Here is a 25,954-nt window from a genome sequence, read left to right on the forward strand (position 1 = left end):
TGTAACAAAACACAAGCCAAAGATCTAGAGACAGACACACCATCACAGACACAACAATCTTCAAGTCATCAAACAGATGAGGCTTCTTAATTTAGAAATTATTAGAGAGAGAATACATTAAAATGGTTTTCTCCTACCTGTATCCTCAGACACGTCCTTTGGTAAGGGTTCATTAACAGTACTTTTCAAAGCTAGTAGTATTTTGTTTCATGTTTAAGGAAGAAGAAAGAGAAAGGAGAAGAAAAAGAAAACAAAAACCTTGTGAAATTTTATTTCTGAGATACATGACATTAAAACAAATAATCCCTATCCATGAGTTAGAAAATCTTACAACCCTCTAGAAGTTGCTGTAGCATTTCTAGAACACGAGAAACCTCATAGAGCGTGGGAACAGGTGCTCCACCTACAGACGGAAGGTCTATTTTCAAGTTTCTAGAGAGACAGCCATGAGTGGTTAGGAGGGGTATTATCAAAAAGCATCCCAAATTTCTCCCACTTTCCTTCCTAACAGCCAAATCAACGACAGGAGACTGTTTGGGATTTAAAGTCAAGTTTCAATATTTTTAGAGCTTTGCAGTCAAGGCAAAGCCTCACAAGTTAGGAGAGTGATCAACTGCAGATAATGTCTAGTTCCACTTGAGTCTCTTAAACGAATATTTAAATCCAAAGTATGAAACCATTGGTGCTTAATGGAAGCCTTCTTTTCCGTGTTTAATGTCTCTGTGAGGCTGAATTGACGGCAGGGCTCAACAATAAACCCTGAAATGGCTTCCCTTCAGACAGGCTTCTCCCCCTTGTGAGTGGGAAACTGATGGAACAGATGGGATACTGGCTTAAGACAGAAAATCTTGGTTCTTGTCCCAGTTCTTTTTCTTCTTGTACAAGTACATGATTCATACTGCCTGCCTGAGCTCAGTTGCTTATTTCTAAATGTTAAGTGATTTCAAAAGCACTGGTTTTGTGAGGTCTGTGTATAACATGGTAAATTATAAAAGGATCACACAAAGTACAGGGTTTAGAGGAAAGGGTCCTGCCTGCACTTCCGAATATGGCAGTCCAACTAATCCCCATGCCTGAGGGTATCTCTAGCACCAGACACTATGTTGCATGCCTTCTCAGCTAGCCAGTAAAACAAGGAAATTGAAATCAGGCTCCATATGAAAAATACATAAAGCTTTAGGATCGACACATTGTCTGAAAGAACTTCTTCATGGATTAGACCTGTCTACAAATGTATACTAATGGTGATTTATTTTTTTCAAATCCTTTATGCCAATACTAGATATTAATTCTCCAATTCTTTCTGTTTCCTAACTATGGGAACAGAATCCAATGTAAGGTGTCAAAGTACCCTAAGATTAACAATGATCAATGAGCTGGCGGTGGTGGCTCATGCCTTTAATCCCAACACTCAGGAGACAGAGGCAGGTGGATCTCTGTGAGTTCGCGGCCAGCCTGGGCTACAGACTGAGTTCCAGGACAGGCTCCAAAGCTACAGAGAAACCCTGTCTCAAAAAAAAAAACCAAAAAAAAAACCAATGAATTAAGGTTATTCAGAAACTGAAAGTCATACTGCAACATTGTGAACCACAGGCTTCTGACAACAATTTAAACTATACAATCTACCCAAATGAGTATACATTCTGAGCACTGTCCTCATATGATTGGAAGCTGTTCCAGGAGAAATTGACGAGTGAACATAGAAAGGCATCCTTATAAGAATAAAACTAGTTCTCTTCGTACCTTGTTTGTCACCACCAGTAGTCGCATCTTGGGTAGGAACAGGAAAGTCAGCCATGTCTTTAACAGATGTCTTCTTGGAAAAGAAAATTAATTGTGTTGAAATAAAAATTAAGCAATAAGCACACATGACTATATGTTTTAAAGGTTATAGTTCATGTCAAAATTAATGTCTTTAGTAAGTCCTGACATTTAATACTATTTTATTAATTTGGTTTTCTGATGAGGCATAAGTAAATTTACACTAAAATATTTATATACATAGAGGAAAGAAATAGATTTGAGAAAGATTCAAATTAAGGCATATTAGTGAATCTTACATTAAATTTGAATCTTACATTAAATTTGAATTTTGAGTGGGATTCAACCAGAGAATGTTTTTACTTTTGTGCAGTCATCCAGGTACCAACCTGGCCTTTATAAATTTTTTCACAAACAGGAAGAGGATATGATAATGACCCTATAGTGGGACTATTTTTCAGGAGCTGCTCTGTATTAGATGTTCAGCCTCCTTGTGATAGAGTAAAAAAAACTAATGAACAAATCAAAAATTTCCACTAAATCTGGGCACAGTGGCATATACCTTTAATCACTTGGGAGGCAGAGGAAGGCATATCTCTGAGTTTGTAGACAGTCTGGTCTACAGAGTGAGTTCCAGGACAGCCAGGGCTACATAGAGAGACTGTGTTTCAAAATAATACCCCTAGCTCATCAAAGAGAAAAGTCCTCGGTATACTAATAAGCTGAATATCCAAACTGATCACATATGAATTGTTTTAAAATAGTTGAAAGTTTAATAATAGATTTATTTTCAATAAGGTCCCCCGATACATACCCTAACTACAGTATTAGAAATATATTATGCTTAAACAACTACCCAGAGAAAAGATTTTAAATCTCCACTGAAACCAAGTCACTGTGTGAGGTGATGGAGGAACCACAGAGGCTTTGACCGTGGTAACTGTTTCACCATATGTGTATGTCTCTATACATGTATCAAAACATCATAAACATGCTATTATATTGGTCTATCTCAAATCTGGAAAATATGTGCTCCAAGACCTCTGCTGTGATTAGAGGATAATATATATTCATACTTGTGTTATCTTTATGTTTAAGGTCTGTAAAGGTATCTAAGAATGGAAGAATGGCTAGGTAGCTGGAGAAAAAAGCTACAGGATGACTTGTTGCCAAATGTACTTTGGTATTACATACATTTTGGACATATATGAAACATAGAGATTAATTTAAAAATGCAAAAGAAGGTGACTAATTTCATAGCAGTATTTGGTGTCCAGTGGTTAACTCTAGCTTGTGTCTCAGAATTCAAACAACCACAGAGATAATCCATGCTTCTGGTTTTCAATTGTTCAAAAAGAAAAGTTTACAGGATTTTGTTGGTAACCTGATCAAAGGTCTAACATTCCACATCTAGGTGATTCTTTACGTGTTAATATTGCTTTTATGGCTGGATGGTGGTGGTACATGTCTTTAATCCCATACTCGGGAGGCAGAGGCAGGTGGAGCTCTGAATTCGAGGCAGCCTGGTCTACTCCCCAAGTGAGTTCCAGGACAGGCTCCAAAGCTACAGAGAAACCCTGTCTTGTAAAAAAAATAAAAATCACTTTTATAACATAATGTAGTATATAGTAACTCACTTTAAAGTAAAAAAGCTTCTATGTACAACTGCAGAGAAATTACTACACAGACAGCTCCCGTATCCAGTTATGTGATAAACTGGAAAATATTTTCTGTGTAGAAGATAGCAAAAATTATAACATTTCCACTGCTATCCCAATAAGTTCATTTAAACCAAATGGTAGCTGAATTATAGATTCATGAATATTGTTTAAATTCTAGGATGCAGAAGAAACTTGAGCTGCATTTCTTGAAATGGCCATGTTTAACTTTGTGTACATGAAGTTCCAAATAATCTTTCCCTTCATTTTTAATTTAATGGAGTATTAGTTAGCAGTAAAAACAAAAAAAATCTTGAAAATTGCGGGCAAATGGATAGAACTAGAAAAAAACATCATGAGTGAGGTAAACCAGACCTAGAAAGACAAACACTGTATATTAGACAAACAGCAAAGGATAACAAGGCTACAATCTACAACCCCAGAAAAATTAGGTCAAAAAGAGGACACACATGGAGGGACCCAGAAAGGGGAAATAGTCAAGATCTCCTGGGAAAACCGGGAGGGGTAGAAGAAAGGGATGGGGATGGGAACACGAGGGATCACGATGGCCCAGTTGGGGGAGGGATAGAGAGGGAAAGCAACGAAAGAGATAGCTTGATAGAGAGAGTCATATGGGGCTAGGGAGAAACCTGCTACTAGGGAAAGTCCCAGGAATCCACAATGATGACCCCAGCTAAGACTCTTAAACAACAGTGAAGAGGGTGCCCCAACTGGTCTTCCCCTGTAATTGGATTAGTGACTACCTTAATTGTCATCATAGGACCTATATCCAGTAACTGATGGAAACAGATGCAGCGATCTACAGCCAAGCACTGTGCTGAGCTCCTAAAGTTCAGATGAAGAGAGGGAAGAGGGATCATATGAGCAAGAGGGGTCAAGATCATGATGGGGAAAACCACAGAAACAGCTACTTAGTTGACTCCCCAAGGAAGGCCTTACCCCCTCTGAGTAGTGGACAGGGGTGAGAAGGGGGCAGGAGAAGGGGAGGGAGAGGGAACTGGGGTTGGTATGTAAAATAAAAAAGGTTAAATAAAAATAAAACAGAGAATTTCATATATTAGTGTTGTGTTTATATCATTTCTACCACATGATTTCCTCCTCCAGTTCCTATGTCCTCCCTATTCCCTTTCAAATTCATGACCTCGCCTTCTTTCATAATTATTTTATGATCATAAGGATATATGGATATACGACACAGCCTGCTAAATCCATCTAGTGGTGCTTGTATGTACAGATGTTTCGGGCTGAGTACTTGTTACTGGATAACCTATCAGGCATCTGGTCCTTCTCTCAGCAGTCATTCATTTCCTGTAGTTCTTCATCTAGAGGTAAGCCAATGACAACATCAGCTGACATTCCAATGTGGAAGGAGGAAATCTCACAAGGCCCTCTCACTTTTTGATTTATGTGGTATCATTTTTCTGTAGGCTAAAACACAGTCCACATCTACATTTTAACTGTTCCTTCTAAAAGGGCAGCTAACACATTCTTAAGCCTGCTTGACATGGCATGCATTCCTATCCTAACAGTTGATTCTCCACACTACAATAAAACCCCCAGAAATAATTTCCTATTTACCATCTATTGTCTCCAGTAAGTTTTTTTACAGTGCTGGAGATTGAACCTAGAGTCTCATAGCATTCTAGGCAAGTGGCTATACCACCAAACTATATCCCCAACCTGCTCTGCTGTTTGTCTTTTGAGATAAAGTTTCATTAAGTTTCCCAGGCCAGCCTTAAAATCACTCCATAGCCCAGAATGGTGAGCTTAAGATCCTCCAGTCTTAACACAGCAAACAGTTGGCAATACAAACATGACCAGACAAAAGTGCATTTCTTTTATTGTCTTCTCCTACCTGAACCATATTAGAGGAAAAAATGGCCTAGGGACAAAAAAAAATGCAGATAATAAAATCACTGAAAAATCTCGCTGAAGATATAGCTCAGTGGTAAAGTACTTGCTCAAAACATCAAGAACAAACAAAAAAAGCAAATAAAAATGGACACAAGATTTTAATAGCTATTTCACCAAAGAAAAGACACAAATGGCTAACAAACACATGAAGAAACATTCAACAACACTGATCATTTTCAAATTGAAACCATAAATAAGATATAACTGCATACCACTAAGATGGTCAAAATGAAAATGGCAGAAACAAGGGTGTTGTGGGATAATGCTCTTGTACACTGTAAAGATTTGTCACTCATATTGGTTTAATAAAATGCTGATTGGCCAGTAGTCAGGCAGGAAGTATGGGTGGGGCAACCAAACTAGGAGAATTCTGGGAAGAGGAAAGGCAGAGACACAGGCACCAGTCAGACACAGAGAAAGGTACCAAGCCACATGACTAAACATAGATAAGAAGTATGGGTTCATTTAAGATGTAAGAGCTAGCTAGAAATATGCTTGAACCATTGGCCAAACAGTGTTGTAATTAATATAGTTTCTTTGTTATTATTCTGATCTGGGTGGACAGGAAATGAAAGCACAGTCTCTGTTTACATAATGACTAATAAGCCTGAGCTAATAGGTCAAACAGTTTATAATTAATATAAGCCTCTGTGTGCTTCATTGGAACTGAACAGCTATGGGACAGGGCGGGACAGAAACTTCCGTCTACACAATGGTTAGTAAGAATATGAAGAAATTCAGACATTTATGGATGGGGAATTGAAATAATACAGTTGCTTTGGGAAGCAGTTTGGTGGTTCCTTAAAACACAGCTGTGGTACAACCCAACAATTCCACTAGTAAATATATTGAAAAGAGAACCGATCATATTGCCCACACAAAAACTTACACATGTAGGTTCATAATAGCCAAAATATATAAGGAGAGGAAACTAAACAAAATATGGGATATTCTGATGGAGGAGTGTCTATGTGTTACTTTCATTATTAATAAAGATACTGCCTTGGCCCTTTAAGAGAACAGAAAATTAGGTAGGCGGAGTAGACAGAACAGAATGCTGGGTAGCAGGCAGTGGTGAGACGCTTCAGGCAGTCGCCATAGTGAGTCGCCATGCTTCTCCTCTCTGAGATGGATGCAGGTTAAGATCTCTCCTGGTAAGCCACCCCTCGTGGTGCTATATAAATTACTAAATATGGGTTAAAGCAAGATATGAGAATCAACCAATAAGAAGCTACAGATAATGGGCCAGGGGCCAGGCGGTATTTAAATGAATACAGTTTCTGTGTAATTATTTTGGGTAAAGCTAGCCGGGTGGCGGGACGCAGCCCACCGTTCCCTTCTACAATATTCATACAATTAAAACTATTCAGCACCAAAAATAAATAAGGTACCTTTAAAACACTATACTAAGTAAAAAATGCACTCACAAACCATACATATACTATTAACCTATTTATAATAAATGTTCAGAATAGACTAATTCAGAAACAGAAAGGTTAGTGGAAGCCAGAGAGATAGATCAGTGGGTAAAATCACTTGCTGCCAAGTCTGAAGACCCGAGTTCAATCCCCAGGTTCCACACTGTAAAGAGAAAGAACTGACTTTGCAAACTGTCCTCTGACCTTCATGTTTATGTCATGGCATGTGCACCCACCCACGATAGATAGATAGATAGATAGATAGATAGATAGATAGATAGATAGATAGATAGATAGATAGATAGATAGATAGATAAACAAATAAATTAAAAATCTGACATGTGACCGATCATCAAAGATAGGTGGTGGGGTGTGTGGCAAATGGGTCCTAATGAAAACAGGGTTTTAATTCAGAGTGATAAAAATGTCTTGTAACTATACTTCAGGGATGCAGCTTTCATGAGTCATTTGACATGCTGGTACAGCTGCCTTTGAACCATCCGCACTCTGTAAGTAACTCGTCACCTCTAATCCTATAAGCAACTCCACAAACTCACTGCTTCCCTAAAAGAGCACTCTACAATGAGACTATGTTGGTAGTTGGACAACTCCATCAGTACAGTAAAAACAACTGAACTGTGCAGTTTAAATTGGCATGGCATGGTATTTCTCAATAAATGTATTTTTAAAAAGAAAAATACAGTAATCTAACAAACTAACATGGACTATTCCTAAAATTATAATCCATATTTTTAAATTTTTATTTATTTTTATGTGCATTGGCAGTTTGCCTGTATGTATGTCTGTGTGAGGATGTTAGATCCTGGAGTTATAGACAGCTGTGAGTTGCCATGTGGGTGCTGTCAATCCAACCCAGGTTCTCTGGAAGAGCAGTCAGTGCTCTTAACTACTGAGCCATCTCTCTAGCTCCATAATCCATAATTATTGATAAGAGTAAAAACAAGATTACAGGATTACAGCCCTGCTATTCTTGGAAAAGTACATTATTCAGAAAATGTCTTGTGACCTGACACTTGAATCAGCTACAGATTTGTTTATAACACAAACACCTCCTATATTGGAGTTGCTGTTCACAGGCCTGGCACCAAACTCTATTCACATTCCATGTGTTCGTGAAAGATTAAGAGACTTCCAGACAGAACAATGAGTAATGGTTTAGAAGAACATCAAATATTTAATCACTATCCATTAAAATCTGATATAAACTTTTTTATTGATTTTATTGCTGCATACTAATTCTACAAAGCACAGGTTTCATTGCTTCCACACATACACATAGTGTGCTCTGATCTTATTAACCCTTTCATTACCCCTTATCCTCTCTCCTCCTCTACCACTTTCCCCCTCTATATTCCCAATTGTCTTCCTATTACCTGCATGGCCCCTTTTATCCCCTCCCTAAATACTACATTTTACAGAAAACATGCAATATTTGTCTTTTGAAGGCTGATTCCATTTAACATTATGATCTCTAGCTACATTCACTTTCCTGCAGATGGCACAATTTCATTCATTCATTCTCCTGTTGGGGGTTGGAGTATCTCACTATGCCACCTATGCTCTGGGACTTCCTAGACCTAGCTGGTGAGGAACTCACAAAGATCAATCTGCCTCTGCCTAAGTGCTGAGATTAAAGGCATACACCACTATACTCAGATTTTGTTCATCTTTATACTGAATTACAAACACTTCATTGTATTTATGTCACCTTTGCTTTAACCATTCATGGGCATCTACACTAATTCCATAACTCAGCTACTGTGGATAGTGCTATGATAAACATGTTCTCAGGAATCTCTATAGGAAGCTGACTTTGATTCTTTTGGGTATTTATCCATAAGTGTTGTAAATGGATCACATAGCAGTTCTATTTTTCAGGTTTTGAGAAACCAGTGTACAGATTTCCATAATAGCTGGAGTAATGTACATTCCCAACAACCTTATTTGATTTGGTATTCCTTTTCCCTACCTCCTCACCAACATATGTTATTTGTTTTCTTGATGACCGCCATTCTCACTATGGTGAGATAGAATGTCAATGCAATGTTTTTTGGCTTGTTTTGTGACAGGGTCTTTTGCAGCCCAGCCTGGCCTCAGATTCACTTATGTAAGCCTCAAACTCCTGGTCATACTGCCTCTACCTCTCAAGTGCTAATACTGCATGTATGTGCTACCACATTCAGATTATGCATGATGAGGAGCAAACCCAGGACCCTGTGCATGCCAGGCAAGCATTCTACCAACTCAAGTGTATCCCAGAATTCAATATAGTTTTGATTTATACTCCCTTAATGGATTCAGAGGTTGACCATGCTTTATGTATTGGCCAACTATACCATATATTCAGTGTAATCCCCATAAAAACCCCAATGATATTCTTCAAAAAAGCAGAAGAAAATCCTAAAATTCATATGGAAACATGTAAGATCCCCCAATTAGTCTAAAGCAATCTTAAGCAGAAAGATTTATACCAGAGGCATGACAAAACCTTGGATCCACAGTATAAAACAGCATGGTACTGACACAAAAGTAGACATGTGGAGCAATGGGCTAAATAGAGCATCCAGACTTAAAGCCGGACAGTTAAAACTACCTTTTGGCGAAGGTATCAAAAACATATATTGAATAAAAGTTAGCATCTTCAATAAATGGTACTGGAAAAACTGGGTGCCTACATGAAGAAGAATGAAACCAGATCCCCATCAAAATCAATTCAAAATGGATCAAAGACCTTAATATAAGATTTGAAACTGCTAGAGAAAAACATATAATAACACAGAAAATAATTGCAAGAACTGAAAGATGGGGACTGGAATATAGCTCAGTGATACAGTGCTTGCCTATCCAGCATCACAGAAAAGAAGTGACAAGTAGAATTTGTGAAATTTAAAAAAACTTCTGTACAACAACAGAGAATTAGCAAAGTGAAGAGACAAAATATATATCAGACAAGGACCTAATATCATCTATTAATTTTTTTTGAAAATTAAACATCAAAAAATGATTCAATCAAAAAGTGAACTAATGAGCTGAACAGACCTCAAAAGAAGAAACACAAAGTCGGGTGTTGAGGAGATAGAGACAGGAAGATCAATAGTTCAATGTTATCCTTAGTTACATCATAGCAAGTTTAAGGCCAATGCATGAAACATTAGACTTTGTGTCAAAAAATAGTACAAGTGGCCAATAAACATTTGGGAGAGTGTTCAATCTCCTTAGCCATGAGAAAAAAATGTAAATTAAATTGCTTTGGCATTCTAGATCACCTCAATCAGAATGACTATCTTCAGGAAAAACAAATGAAAAATTGCTGGCAAGAAAGAATATGAGGAAGAGGAAACCCTTATATACCGCTGATGGAAATGTAAACCTATGTAGCCACTATGGAAAGCAGTGTGGGGGTTTCCCTACCCCATGACACAGCTGTATCACGCCTGGGCACATACCCAAACTACTCTATACCCTACTACAGAGATATTTGCCCATCCATGTTTAGTGATATTCACAATAGCAAGGGCATGGAATCAGCCTATATACCCATCAGTACATGGATGAATAATGAAAATGCAGTAATACACACAATGAAGTTCTAAGTCATAAGAAAGTGAAACCATGGCAACTTCAGGAAAACAGATGTAACTGCAGATCATTATATTAAGTGAAAAGGCATTTATGTATAAAAATATGATGAATCCCATTATTGTGCATGGTGTAACCATTGGTAATATATTCATGAGCCTATAAATAACTCCTTACCCATGTTTGTGTAAGCAATCCTAATTAAGCTTATTGGATCACCAAGAAATGACATGAAATTAGAAAGGGACTAGTTGGGAAGAGATCCACAAGAGAGAGTAATGGAGGTGAATATGATCCAAATACATCATATAATATGTGAAAATTTCATAATAAAAGCTATTATGTATAATTACTATATGGTAATGTTTAATTATGAAAAATAAAAATTTTAAAGTGAAAAATTGCCATCATAGTATTCATAGTGATAATGATTGTGGTGATAACAATGATAATAATCATACCAATTCATATTCATTAAAGCACAGCTAAAGATCACTGAGCACAGAGATAAGCATTCTATTGACAATCCAATATCATGGGAATTTGCCAAATTTCTTTGGGAGAATTATCCAAATCCATCCTCATTTAGTTTAGATGTCTAAAACCCTGAGGTATCTTTAAATGTGGTTTAGGGCCCCTTATATAGTTCTCAAACCTCTTTTCAAAATTAAAACCCCAACTTAAATTATTATTCTCTATAGGGCTAGAGAACTGGCTCATAGGTTAAGAGCGCTGTCTGTTCTTCCAGAGGACCTGGGTTCAGTTTCCAGCACCCACAGGCAGCTTGAAGCAGTCTGTAACTCCAGTCCACGGGAGTTACAGATCATCTTCTGGCCTTTGTAGGCACTAGACATGCATGCAGGTAAAACACCTATACACACAAAAATAAATAAATTTGAAATTATTTACAAAGAACTTAAAGCCTAGTTAAACAACTTGCCTATCATTATCTGCCTTTGATAGGCTATACATCATTTCACATCCAGAAGGTCAAGAGATATTGATATTATTTCATCCACTCTACTTTTATGAAGAAAAATAATTATACACATTAATCATTCTGTGTATTTGAAAGGCCAATCTGAGGATTAATGTGTATAATTCATGGTTTGAGACCATGAAAAGGAAATGCTATAAAAGCTCATTTTTCAGTATTTGTGAAGACATAAACTATGATTTACTTCTACACACATCCTGACTTACATAGAAGGGTTTGGTTTGTTTCTGTTTTTACCTCCATCCGATTCAAGTCACAGGGTTGTTGGTTTGCTGGCATTGACTCAGAGTAAGAATCAAATATTGCACACTCCCACTTGGATTTCGGGAAAGCTAGTAAGGAAGAAAAAGAATATGTAAGAATATTTACTGCAGCCATAGTGGGATTTCTTAGCTGTTAAATATAACAATGAAGTCAGCTCACTCATCTGCACTACCTACATCCCTCGCTATGGTGAGACAGCACTTGAAGGTCCTTACAAGCACGATCTAGTTTTGCCATTTTCATCCTGCCGAAACTGAGGAAGGTAAATGACTTACTTAAGGGCATACAGCTGGCTAGTGACTGGCAGAGGCTAGAACACTTGGCAGTCCAGCTGAAAAGCTCTTGCTCTTGGCAATGAATATTACAACATGGTAGCAATTTACCATGTTGGCTATCATGATATGTTAAGTTTTAATCATACTAAAACAAATTTTAAATGCAGGAATCAAAAAGATGGTTTGAATACTATGAACATTAACTACAAATACTTCCTTTTAAATATTGCTAGAAATAAGTAAGACACTAAAATAACATATACCAAACATAACTTCATGAATTATTTATCTCTTTGGTCAGTAGGAAAAACAAAAATGAGAGCATGCATTCTTACTGATTGATAATAAATAAAATAACATTTCAGGTCTTTTCTACTGTCCAACAGCAAAAGTAGCTGTTAGTCGGGAAGCTAAGTAACTTGGCAGAGGAAGAAAGCATGCTATTTGATAAGCTAATTACCTAACATCCAGGTTACTTCTTAGGAGCAGATTCTGTTTTACTACTCTGTCATGAAGTAATTAAGAACGAAATAGCACAAGGACTTTTAAAAGTTGCTAATATTACAAAGAGGTAAAGCAGACTGGGGTAGATAATAAAGAGAAGCTATAAATCAAATCTGTCAAGACACAACTGTTAGGAAGTCAATTTTTAATGAAATGCTTTTTAAAACTGAACAGAATGTGAAAAACTTGATTGCTGTCTTTGGGAGGCAGTTTCAAGACAGGGTTTGCCTGTGTAGCAGCTCTGGCTCTCCTGTAGACCAGGTTGGCTCTGTAGACCAGGCTGGCCTCAAACTCACAGAGATCCGCCTGCCTCTGCCTCTGAGTACTGGGATTAAAGGCATGCACCACCACTGCATGGCTCAGTTCTATATTTTTAATTTAATTTTGATTATTAGAGTCTAATTTTGTAGCTCTGACTAACCTTGAATGCACTATTTAGAACAGACTGGCCTTGAACTCACAGAGATATGCCTACCTCTGTCTCCTGAGTGCTGGAATTAAAGCCATGCGCCACCACCTGGCAACTGGTGTCATATATTAGTCCTTACTCATTTTTCTACCACTGCTGTACACTGAAGTGCTGGCTGGAGTACCACTACCATGTGGGAGCGAATGGGGAGCGAATAGAAGGCAGTCCTGTGTAGGAAGCTAACTGATGGAGGAGGGTCATCTATCTATGTGTTACTTTCATTGGTTAATAAAGAAACTGCCTTGGCCCTTTAATAGGACAGAAAAATAGGTAGGCGGAGTAGACAGAACATAATGCTGGGAGGAAGAAGGCAGTGAGGCAGTCGCCATAAGCAGTCGCCATGCTTCTCCTCTCCGAGGCGGATGCAGGTTAAGATCTCTCCTGGTAAGCGACTACCTCATGGTGCTACACAGATTACTAAATATGGGTTAAAGCAAGATTTGCAAATTAGCCAATAAGAGGCTGAAACTAATGGGTCACGCAATGTTTAAAAGAATACAGTTTCCGTGTGATTATTTCGGGTATAAAGCTAGACGGGTAGCAGGACGCAACCTGCTGTTCCTTCTACAGCTAACACTTTCAAACACTACAAAAGACAACAATTAGCAGCTAACTCCACCCTATCTTCTATCCCTCCATATCCACTGTCACCTCCCCAGTCTGAGTCCTCCTCTGCTCTTGACTTGTTTTGGTCTGTGGTAGGCAACCCATAGAATCATTGCAGTCAAGAAATCTAATTTTATCACTTACCTGCCTAACACAGGCCAATGCTATTGCTCATGGTATGTTTCCTGCTTTTCTCTTCAGCCTCATCCTGGACTCTTCTTTGTTCTATACACTCTAACCCCTGAGGCTTGAAGTTTCTATCCCTTCTTGGGTGTTCCAAACCCCTTCTCAGTACCTCTCAGCATATCTGCTGCTCCTCTCTTCCCATACCACAGAGAAAATACAGTTCCTTTTGCACAATAAAGACTCAAAATATTTTAACAAAAGTTTTCTTCAGGAATCCACCCAGTTACCCAGACACAGGGAAGTGTCAAAAAGGGCTCATGGACAGTATACCAAAAAGTGCAATATAGCCTTACAATTTTGTTCTCTAATTGGGCAAAGGGAATTGTTCTATGATTATAAGTAAAATGGCATGTGATAAAATTTCTATAATCTTACTAAAAAGACAACCTTGTACTTTTAAATTACCTTACCCAAGACCATTTTGAGATACTAGGCTATGTTTTAAGATGAGAAGCTTGTAGTCAGCAGTATAAGATCTATTTTCTATCAACAGTGGGATTCAGTATTTACTGCCCATGACTGTCATAAAAAAGAGAAGTGGTACTGGTTCTAAACCACCCAGAGGGCACCAGAAACAGAAGAACAGATGGCTCATACTTCCCTAGACTGTCCCTATAACTCATATTCTAACATGTGAAAGTCTGACTCAAGTTAAAGAAAGTATCTTCAGATGGCAAGGGCTCCCTAATGTCCAGATATCATCTTAAGAAATAAGAGTTTGTTATAAGGCCTCTAAGAAAAATAGCTAAGGTTTATGGTGTATAATGAGACCTTACCTGCTTGCAAGTACTCTGGCTGCAAAGTCGGAGGCAGGCCCTCTGGCAGTGGGTAGCCGTTCTTTCGTGCTACAATGAGATGAAATGCAGCACAAAACTCAGGCAAGGTCAGGGCTCCATCACAGTCAGCGTCACTGAGTTCCCTAGAGATAAGAGATATCATGAGTACCTGTCATGCAGCATCAGCTTCAAGCAGACACACACAGATCCCAGATTCCTGCCCATGGCCTGTGGTATCCTCAAAGTTTCCTAGGCAAACCAATGTGAAATCCCAAGGGGCACTCAGAGGAAGAAAACAAGCTGATCTTTGGCAGTATCATCGGTGGCACTTTGTAAATAAAAATGGAAATTCTTCAAGCTCTTTGATAGGTCTGCTTTTCAACACTGAGACAAGGCATAGGAGGGAACTCTAGGGAGAAAAGAAAAGAAAAAAGTGATGTCTGGGGCTCTGCAGTTACCTGACAGTCGCCCGATAAGTGCAGGCTGTGCAGTGTGAAGAGTGCTGGACTTAATGTGAAAAGAGCCAAGGAAGTAGACACACAGCCACTACAGATTTCATTCAGAGCCTGGACATGGGCACTTTGGGTTTGTTTTTTTAAGTTTTAAGGAAAACCCTTAATGTTTTCAAATAGTGTGCATTTTGTTAGCAAGTTAGTCTCTGTATGAGAACTTCTCAGAGAGCTGGTCATGATGGTACATACCTGTAAGTCTAGCACTTGGGAGGCAATGGCAGGAGGATCAAAAGTTCAAGACTAGCCTTAACTACACAGTAATTTCAAAGTCAGTCTGAAGTACATGGGACCCTGTTTGAAAACACAGAGACAAGAGACAGGATGGAGCAAGGGAAGAAGAAAGAGGGAAGATATGGAAAGGGAGAAAGGAACAGAGAAAGCAAGAGAACAAGAGAGAGGATGTGTGGATAGAAATACAAACAGGTTCAAGAAACACTGGTTGCTCATGTTTTAATATAAAAGTACCAACTAGAAAAGGCTGAAACTGGCAAAGACAACCATGAGGAAAGGAAGTCTTGGAAAAGGCTTGTCATCACTTCAGTCACTGTCTCTCGCTAAAAGACACAAAGAAACCCACTTGGCAAAAGAAATAAGATCTGTTAAGCACCAATATCTCTGTGGTGTACAGACATAAGCATACTTGTATTAGGACAAGTATAGAGAGAGACTCGTGTGAGACTGTACTAAAAAGATGTTGTTATTGGAAAAGTAAAAAAAAAAATCTCTAAGGGAAGGTCTGTAACTTTGCTTCAGACCATTTGCATCCTCCTATTTCCCCCTGAGACTCTTGCTCTAATTCAGAATGCATCAGCCCTGAGACAGCTGCTCCCCGGGGTGAGGCATCTGGGAACGGCTTCAGATGCTGGATAGAGAGTACGCCATTTAGCCTTCATGCATTTATCTCAACAAAAAGACAGGAAGCCTCACCGGGCAAGGCTGGGAGTTCTGCCAAAACAGACTATATTCTTTTTAAATGGCCATTTTTTCCCTATACTTAAAATCTAACATAAGTCCTGTTGCAAAAAAAAAAACTATACTATAAAAAGCCAGACTATATGTATATGGCTGAAGAACCTAAATCCAGCTCAAAATCCCAGCTACACTGGCATGCACGGTATGACTGGAATAGTTTTTCAACAATATTGCACAATATGTGGTGTGCGACCCTAAATTCTATCATGATTTTGTAATGTCTCATGAAAAAGCTTTACATAAATATTCCAATGTTTTAATATATATTTATAATCCACAAAGGCAGGAGTTTATGGGGCTGAGCATTTTCACAGATGCAAAGAGAACCATCTGGAGCATTGCAGCACCGCCCTCCTGGAGCTACAACTGTGGCAGGCCTCAGTAGCAAGGCAGAGCCAACTCCACAGCTGCAAATGCTGAATTAGGGCCCAGCTGTGAAACACCTGCCAAATTTACAAAGTTCACAGGCATCTAGAATAGACAAATTTCACTTCATTCCAAAATGTTCTTGGACCTTCTGTTCACTCTACCTTATAAAATATTATGAAGAATGGCTTTTCAAAGTCCTCTGGACTCTTGCCTCACACTAAGTAATATATATATATATATATATATATATATATATATATATATATATATATATATTATGACATAGTCTCTCACATGTGCACAGCTGCCTAGACTGAAATCAGGATGACAAGAGTAATAAGTAGGCAATTACTTTTATATATATATATATATATATATATATATATATATATATATATATATATATATATATGTCCGTGTATGTATGCCATATGAATACAGTGCCCTAAGAGGCCAGAAGAATATTGAATCCCCTGGAGCTGGAATTACAAGTAGTCGGGAATGCTATATGGGTGTTGGGAACCAAAAATCTGCTCCTCTAGACGAACAGCCATCTCTCCAGCCTTAGGAAATTACTTCTAAACTAAGTAGCTAACCCTTAGTTTATAGTGTACACCTGTCATTGTCTTTTTCATATAATTATTTAATCTTCATAGCAACAAAACCCCGAGTTCTATTCACTCTCAATCTGTTTTTGAAAATCATTCAAAAATAAACATTTCAGGGCTGGGAGTGTAGCTCATCAGTGGAGAACTTGCCTGGTATGTGTGATGTCCTGGATTCAAACCTTAACACCAACAAAAAATTTAAAAATAAAACTTACTTGAAAGGCCGAGGCATGGCACTTGCTACAAGTCTGAGGCCAGTCTGGACTACACAGTGAGTTATAGGTCAGCCTGGGCTACAGAGTGAAACTCTGTCTCAAAGCAAACAAAAATCACATCTTAAAAAGTTAAGACTTTCAAAAGCACTAAAAGATGAGCATATGATACCACTTGGCAGTAATCGTACTCACCAGATATAAGAGAGTTCTGGGATGGAGAGCTTGGATTTGGTGAAGAAGTTCTTGGCCACAGACCCTGTCAAAAGCCATTGTTTAAATAAGCCATTAGTTCTTTGTCTTGAGCAGCTTCTATGTGAAAGCCAATCACCACTTTTCCATTCAGCAATCTCTACCAAATAACCACCTGTCAGAATGGCTAAAATCAAAAACACCAATGGTAGCCTTTGCTGGAGAGGATGTGGAGTAAGGGGTACACTCATCCATTGCTGGTGGGAATGCAAACTTGTGCAACCACTTTGGAAATCAGTGTGGCAGTTTCTCAGGAAATTCGGGATCAACCTACCCCAGGACCCAGCAATACTACTCTTGGAAATATACCCAAGAGATGCCCTATCATATTACAAAAGCATTTGTTCAACTATGTTCATAGCAGCATTATTTGTAATAGCCAGAACCTGGAAACAATCTAGATGCCCTTCAATGGAAGAATGGATAAAGAAAGTGTGGAATATATACACATTAGAGTACTACTCAGCCGTAAAAAACAATGACATCTTGAACTTTGCATGCAAATGGATAGAAATAGAAAACACTATTCTGAGTGAGGTAACCCAGACCCAAAAAGATGAATTTGGTATGTACTCACTCATAAGTGGATTCTAGACATAAATAAAGGTCAGTGAGTCTATAATTTGTGATCCTAGAGAAGCTAAATAAGAAGGTGAACCCCCAAAAAACCATATAGTTATCCTCCTGGATATTGGAAGTAGACTAGATTGCCAGGCAAAAATTGGGATCTTGGGGGTGGGGGTGGGGTGGGTGTAGGGGGAGATGGGGAGATGGGGAGAGAAAAGTGTGGAGGGGAGGATGGGGAAACCCTGGGGGAATGGGATGGTTGGGATGGAGGAAGGGTGGATAGGGGAGCAGGGAAAAAGATATCTTAATTAAGGGAGCCATTTTAGGGTTAGCAAGAGACTTCACTCTAGAGGAGTTCCCAGGTATCCATGGAGATGTCCCCAGCTAGTTCCTTGGGCAGCTGAGGAGAGGGAGCCTGAAATGGCCCTTTCCTATAGCCATACTGATGAATATCTTGCATATCACACCATAGAAGCTTCATCTGGCGACGGATGGAGATAGAGACAGAGACCCACATTGGAGAGCTGGACTGAGCTCCCAAGGCCCAAATGAGGAGCTGAAGGAGGGAGAACATGAGCAAGGAAGTCAGGACCACGAGGGGTGCACCCACCCACTGATATGGTGGGGCTGATCTAATGGGAGCTCACCAAGGCCAGCTGGACTGGGACTGAAAAAGCATGGGATCAAACTGGACTCTCTGAATGTGGCAAACAACGAGAACTGACTGAGAAGCCAAAGACAATGGCACTGGGTTTTGATCCTACTGCATGTACTGGCTTTGGGGGAGCCTAGTCTGTTTGGATGCGCACCTTCCTGGACCTGGATGGAGGGGGGAGGACCTTGGACTTCCAAAGAGCTCTTTGGAAGAGCTGACTGCTCTTTGGACTGGAGAGGGAGGGGGAGGTGAGTGGGGGGAGGGGGAGAGAAATGGGAGGTGGGGAGGAGACAGAAATTTTTAATAATAAAAAAGAAAAAAGAAAGAAAAACAACAACAACAACAACAATAAATTTAAAAGTACAATAAAATAAATAAAACTCAAATCCTGGGACTAGGTGTGTAACCCAGTTCACAGAGTGCTTACCAAGCATGCATGAAGTGTTGTGTTTGGTTCCTAGCACTGCATAAACTAAACTTGGTGGTACATGCCTGCAGTCCTAGCAATGAGGGGGTGGAGGCAGGAGGGTCAGGAGTTCAAGGTCATCCTTGACTAAACAGCTAGTTGAATGCCCCTTTTATAGTTATCTTTTTTATTTTCTTGCTTGTCTTTGTTGTCTTGGCACATTTTATACATGAAGATAAATAATGTATTCTTCAGTTTGCCAATTTAAAATCCATGAAAACAATAAAATAAAATATTGTACACGTTCAAAAAGTCTAGAATTTATAAATCTAGAGAAAGAAAGTACATTAATAGTGTCCTAGGACCAGAAGGTGGAGAAGACAGGAGTAGGGAAGAACTGCTACTAAGTGGGTGGATTATAGAGGAGTGATGGAAAGGTTTTAAATTTGGGTTATGAATCTAGTCTGAAACTCAACTAAAACCACTGACCTGCAAGGCTTAAATAGTAAGTTTTATGGAATATTAATTACATCTCAACTAAGATGTTTATTTTAAAAGATGTTAACTAACTGTCATTAAGGGATGTCTTCATTATGATCAACTGAACATTTTAAAGGAACTTACAATCAGAAAAATTTTAACAATGAAGACTTGATTTATTAAAGAATCAGTAATTTTTTTCTCACATGTACCAGTGAGTTCTGGTTATGTTTTTTTTTTTTTTTTTTTTGGTTTTTCGAGACAGGGTTTCTCTGTAGCTTTGGAGCCTGTCCTGGAACTAGCTCTTGTAGACCAGGCTGATCTCGAACTCACAGAGATCCGCCTGCCTCTGCCTCCCGAGTGCTGGGATTAAAGGCGTGCGCCACCACCGCCCGGCTTGGTTATTTTTTTTAAGAGACCCAAAGATATATCCCATAATACTTTTCAAATCAAATAATCTGGCATGGGCTGAGAGGGAATAAAGATAAAGATAAAATTGCTGACACTTGTCCATGGGGATTTGTTATAGTGGCATGTCAAGTTGTATCTACACATGAAATTTTTCAAAAATAAAAAGGCTAAAAGAAAATAAAAAATACTTCTAACAACTACTTATTCATATTTGGCTAAATATCTGCATATGCTGTGAAAAGACTTAGTTGAGCAAGAGGTAAGGTTACCCCATTGTCAATATGTATAATCTGGATTTCTGTTTGTCTTTTCTAAATAATAATAGTAAAATTCATTTGTTATTTCTATACTATCCCTACCTTCCATAATGTCATTACCACCAATTACCAAAATGATGTTTGCCTTTACATATACAAGAATATATCAATTATATACCTTATTTCATAGAAAATTAGTCTTAATCCATGCTTCACTGTTAGTTTAGAATGATCAAAAACACACTGCTATTCTTTAAAATTGAAGTGTAAGATGAAAGTTTTATAAATTTTTCTTCCAGACTCTACTATTTCCCTATTTGTTTAGTCTTTAGCCTCGTAAAATGTAGGCCCATGGGAATTAAATCAATTCCTCTCAGCTTGAATTTACATGAGGGCACAACAGGAATGCAGATATCTGAAAATCATACAGAAGAACTGCCATTGAGAACATGCTGGCCAGTTTTTCTCTCATATCCTAATTTCAAAAACCAAGGAAGAAAGACTTGAACCAAGGAAATGAGTATGAGCCTAAACTTCTAGGGAGCATAAAACATTAGGAGACCTGAGCTGGAATAATATATTTGTCTTTGCCCTGACTCTAATACAATGAGTAAGCAATTGAAGGTGTCCCTTGGCATTATCATCTACTATTTCAAGTGCTTTCACTGAGAAGGTGCAGCGTCTGAACCAAGTTCCCCCAAATTCCCACTTAACCCTTCTGCAACAGCAGTATAATTCTCCCAGGCTCGTTACCATTTTTTTTTCTGCATGACTTACATTTGATAAGGAATTCCACCTTAGAGGAATACAAGTCAGAATCAGAAAAGGTTGTTATATTCATTTTGTATCAACTGTTTCTCAAGATGTTCTCCATTACTCATATGGGACACCATGCTCTCTCACCTGAAATGAAGGAACTTGGGTCCGGCTGGAGGGACCGAAACTGATTGACATAGTACTCCCGCTGTTCCTCCGTTATCCTCCAGGGCTCATCTGGGTAATTAGTGCTGTTATCCTGCAGTTCTCTCTCCACTGAAAAGGACTTTAAAAACAGTGCTCACATAACCTTCCTTTCATGAAATGAGACTTAAATAGCAATGAAAGATATTTTATATTTCTCTAAAATTTTCCTCAAGGGAATACACATAACTGCCTCATAATAAGAATTAAACCACAATATAAACTATGATAAAAAGTAGATATCAAGCTTTATGCTTTCTTGTACCTTCAAAGTTAACATGACTGAACATGAAACAGTGAATAGTTAAAGACTGATGGAAGTTTTCCCATGTCTTAAAAGATGAGTTTTAAAAGGCAACCTTTCTTATCTTTGGCTATTCATCACATTTTGATCCTTTTAGATTAGCTAAGTAGATAACAAAATAATAAGTTTTTCACAAGTTTGTATGGTGGCACATATATGTGCAGGCCCAAAGCTGATATCAGGAGTTTTCCTCAGCTGGTCATCACCTCATGTACTGAGACAAGGTCTCTCAACCGAACCTTGAGTTCCCTGTTAAAGCTAGCCTAGCTAGCAGCTTGATTCTGGTCTCCACATTCCAAGCGCTTGAACTGCAGGCAGGCTACCATACCCAGCAGACATTACAAGGGATCTGGGGATCCAAACTCTGCTCCTCGTGTTTGCATAGGAAGTGCTTCATCTGCTGAGCAGCTCACTAGCCTCAGATTCTCTTCTGCTCTGCACAGAATATGGACACAGCTATAACCACATAATCTTTTTGGTTTTTTCTTTTCTTCCTTTTTTTTTTGAGACTGGATCTCACATTGTACCTCATGATTACCTACAACTTATTAATTTGTAGCCAAAGTTGGTGCTGGATTTTTTTGTAATTCTGCCTCATACTTCTGGGTGCCGGAGTTATAAGCATGAGCTACAATAAGTGAATTAATGTTTTCTTTATTCCTGCTGCATTTGCATTATATAAATCCAGGTGTCAAATTTTTCAAGAGAAACCCATGTCTCTGGGTCCTATATAAGTGGCAAGTCAGCATCACTGAATCTGTCCTTCACATGTGTGAGTTGGGACTACTTACTAAATACAAAGCTGAGTTGTGGGAACTACCATAGTATTGCCATCAGCAGGGTAACAAGAGGGTGCATCAAACCTGCCACTAGAGGGCAGGCATGCCAAATTTGAAGATTTAAGAGCTCAGAAGTTCAGAGACCCAATACAGGAGAAACAACAGCTATACTAGGCTCTGGGACAGAAGTCTAATGGAAGTGTATAAAGAAACATCTAGGGCTTTTCTCCATCCTTCCCACCTACACCAAGAACACATATTTTTACCAAGGGCCATGTCCATTGAACCAAGAGGTGGCCACAAGGAAGGCAAAACTAGGCGGAAGGAAGAGAGGTTATCACCGCACAAACATTTGTGCTAATTGTTGAGCTGCTGCATAACTTGGTACTAAATGGAAGTTCCTGCTCCCCTGGAGTGTGTTCCTTCTCTCCTGAGAATGAAGGCACGCTAGCTAATTGCTGTTCATGTTAGCCATGGTTGCTCTTTCTCCGGTCTCATAATCAGACCCTTTCTTCCCTATCTGTATCACTTCATGCCTGGGTAGTGTTAGAAGTTTGTAAATAGGACTCAAGCTATTCTGACAGAAAGAATCTGGAATCGGCAGGAGAAGGTGTTTGATTCCTCTGCTTAAAAATCTACAGTCAGCTTGACGGTAATCTTCCTGGTGAGGTAAAGTACTTATCCATCATGTGTATGCCTGCATGTATGTCTCTGCATGTATGTCTCTGCACATGGGTGCAGTGTCCTCAGAAGGTACTGGATACCCTGAGACTGGAGTTACAGATGATTATGCACAACCACGCTAGAATTCAAACTTGGGTCCTCTGAAAGAGCAGCCAGTGCTCTTAACTCCTGAGCTATCTCTGTAATCTCTCTAAACAATTTTTAATGAGAAAAAACTTTTCCTCATACTGGGTTGCCTCTCCCAGCTCTGATATGAAGGTGTGGTGTGTACCTCGTTGTGTCTTGTTATGCCATATTTGGTTGATATCCCTGGGAGGTCTGCTCTTTTATAAAAGAAAACAGAGGAGGAGTAGATCTGGGGGAGGGGGAGATTGAGAAGAGTGGAGGGAGGGGAAACTAAGGTCAGGATGTATTTATGAAAGAAGACTTTTTTAAAAACCTGTACACATATACAAAGTGTGTGTGTGTGTGTGTGTGTGTGTGTGTGTCTGTCTGTCTGTCTGTCTGTGTGTATTTTCAATGAAGTCACACCACTTGGGGTGATAATATTCCTCCAAAAAGCCATACCAGACATGGAAATTGATGGTCAGGGAAGTTTAGGAGCACCTCCAAAACAAAATACGCTATTGCCATTGCCCTTGGTTGCCTCCCAGAATTTGAACATAAGACCCCATTGTTGAAGAGACCACACATTTAAGACATAGAACTTGGAGAAATAAGGCTGTAACTGACTTAGAAGCCTACTCCCTGAGGGCTATCTCTCATAGTATCAAAAGAATATATGCAAATTGCCAAAGGAGAAAAGCAATCTAACCAGTTGTGATAGCTATGAACCATGACAATGACCAGAATGGCAAGATATCCTGAAAGATGTAATAGTGGTGCTCATAACTTGGGGATACCAATAGCTGCCTAATTGAACTGAAGTCCCACTCAATAGGAGGGAATTAATGCCTGGTGCTACAAACCTAGTCAACTAGGCATGGCTGGTGAGGCAATGACACCTGGAGGAAAACCTACTACTGCCACTTTCCTAAACAAGTGCAATTCCTAACTGCATTGTAAAGACTTCTCCCCTCACCCCTCATCAAAGCATCTTCTCTTTGAAGCAGATAGAGACCATTGCAGAAAGCCACAACTAGTCAGAATGCAGAAGACAACTGCCTATGGGATGGCCAGAGCCAGCTGATAAATCTACAACACAACTCTACAAACAAGGCTCAGAAGACAGCAAGGATTAGAGAGCAGAAAGAGTTTAAAAGCCTAGCACTAGAACATACGCTGACAGACTGACTCTTCCAAAACTGCGAGTGAATCTGCACCCAGGCAATCTCAACAATACGGTAGTGCAAACGAGCTGAACAGGGACAACACCAGTGGGAACTAGGGAGACCTCCCAAGCCTTCACCCCAGATAAAGGGCTACAGATAATTGATGAGCGCTGAGAGATGGAGAACCAGTGCTCCCCAAGGATAAGCTCCCTAACTGGCTACCGAACTCCAAACGGTCACCTATAAAACATGCATATTAGAGCAACACTAAATGAATTAAATGATTATATGTATACACATTAACAATAGTAATTAAAGAAAACGAGGCTGAATTTGAAAGAGTGGGGGGATATGGGAAGAGTTTTGGGAGGAGGGAATGACAGAAATACAGTACCCTTATGAAATTCTCAAAAAATAAATTAAAATATATTTAAAATGAACTGGGTTTTAAGGAGTGTTAGGGAACTGCAGGAGGAAATGGGATGTAGTTGTGATCATTTTGTTGTATACATATATGAAATCCTCAAAAATAGTTTAAAATAAAAAGAAAAGTTTGATTTGTTAAAGTTTGAGCGCTATCAATTATGAGTTCTGTCTTTCTGTATGAGACTTCCGATCTAATCTAATTGTGGGAGTTTTGTTTTCCATATTTACTGAGTTACTTCAAGAACAGATTGATAACGGCATACAGAAGGAGAAATGACTTCCCAGACTTCAGGAAGGTGAAATATTCCCCAAAACTGACCCATTAGAAGAAGAAAAATAAGTCAAATTTCATTGTACAAACAGTGACATGTTCACTCACCCATTCAACAGACATTTTTTGAATACCAACAAACCCAGACCTTAGTTGCAGGAAACATATTGATAGACAAACATATTCTTTTCCTCAGAAATTGTAATGCCCTGTAAGAAAGGTACACAGGCAATCTCAAAACAGGAAGGGAAGTGTTTTGATAGCATGAGGTACCCTGGTCTTTCCTACTGATCCCCACACATATCAACATGAGTAGGAAACTTGTGAGAAATGCAAGTCCTAAGGTCTAACCCCAATCTCCTAATGAACCAGACAGTTGGACTATTCAACCCTCTGGGTGATTCAAAGCAACCTCAAGTATAAGAAGCAAAGCCACAGTACATACAGGATAAGGCAAACAGAGAAAGTGGCCTTCACAAAGACATCAAAACATTAAATTATCATATCCTAGAAGCAGCTCCATTTGGGGTCACATAAACACTTCCAGTGCATCAGGGACGTGGGTGGAGTTACCTCAATATGGTCCAGGTGGATAGCAGAGCTCAGAGTTAACAGACATAGACAGTAGTGAACCACAGATAATATTCAACAGGACAATCAGATAATCAGATTCCAGCACAAAAAGATCCTTTCATCGAAAATGACTCAGGGAAGACTAAAGACAGGAAGGACATTTACAACCATTTGAACAACTGAAGCCAGAGACAAATGTGGTTTTGCAGATAAGGAGGGCTAGGAGAGAACTGAAAGAGAACAGAACCCACGCATCACCATCAGGACAAAAGGCCCACTGCAGAACTGAAATGGCAAACTAGCGCCTCTTTATCAGTGGCTAAGACACAGAGAATCATCACTTCTGAGGTGACCCCCAATCAACCACAGCAATCAACATAGTGTTATAAATAAAGACCTAAAAAGTCTGTCACTTAAAAGAAAATAGCAAAGACTAAGGGCACCGAGAAGTGGGAGTGGACATTCTGTGGAGACTCAGTCATCCAAACAGAAGCCGGGACCAGGAACAGCTCTACCTTCAAGCACATCCTAAGAAG

At 39.1% G+C, this 25,954-nt stretch overlaps 1 protein-coding gene across 5 annotated transcripts in view; it reads right to left on the reverse strand.

Annotated features, from left to right (window-relative positions):
* The window catches only part of Reps2 (RALBP1 associated Eps domain containing 2), a 250,961-nt gene that overhangs the window by 101,185 nt on the left and 123,822 nt on the right, over positions 1-25,954 (reverse strand). For 3 of the 5 annotated variants that reach the window (XM_038316092.1, XM_038316093.1, XM_038316095.1), the window contains exons 6-11: positions 21,054-21,192; positions 17,318-17,381; positions 14,450-14,592; positions 11,607-11,701; positions 1,744-1,816; positions 138-191 (exon numbers count right to left, since the gene is read on the reverse strand). In XM_038316092.1, coding sequence (XP_038172020.1) covers positions 138-191; positions 1,744-1,816; positions 11,607-11,701; positions 14,450-14,592; positions 17,318-17,381; positions 21,054-21,192 — 568 coding nt within the window. The remainder of the gene's footprint in view (positions 1-137; positions 192-1,743; positions 1,817-11,606; positions 11,702-14,449; positions 14,593-17,317; positions 17,382-21,053; positions 21,193-25,954) is intronic. The other 2 variants (XM_038316094.1, XM_038316096.1) reach the window with 1 other exon arrangement.

The sequence above is a fragment of the Arvicola amphibius genome, chromosome X (genome assembly GCF_903992535.2).
Source record: "Arvicola amphibius chromosome X, mArvAmp1.2, whole genome shotgun sequence".
NCBI lineage: Eukaryota > Metazoa > Chordata > Mammalia > Rodentia > Cricetidae > Arvicola > Arvicola amphibius.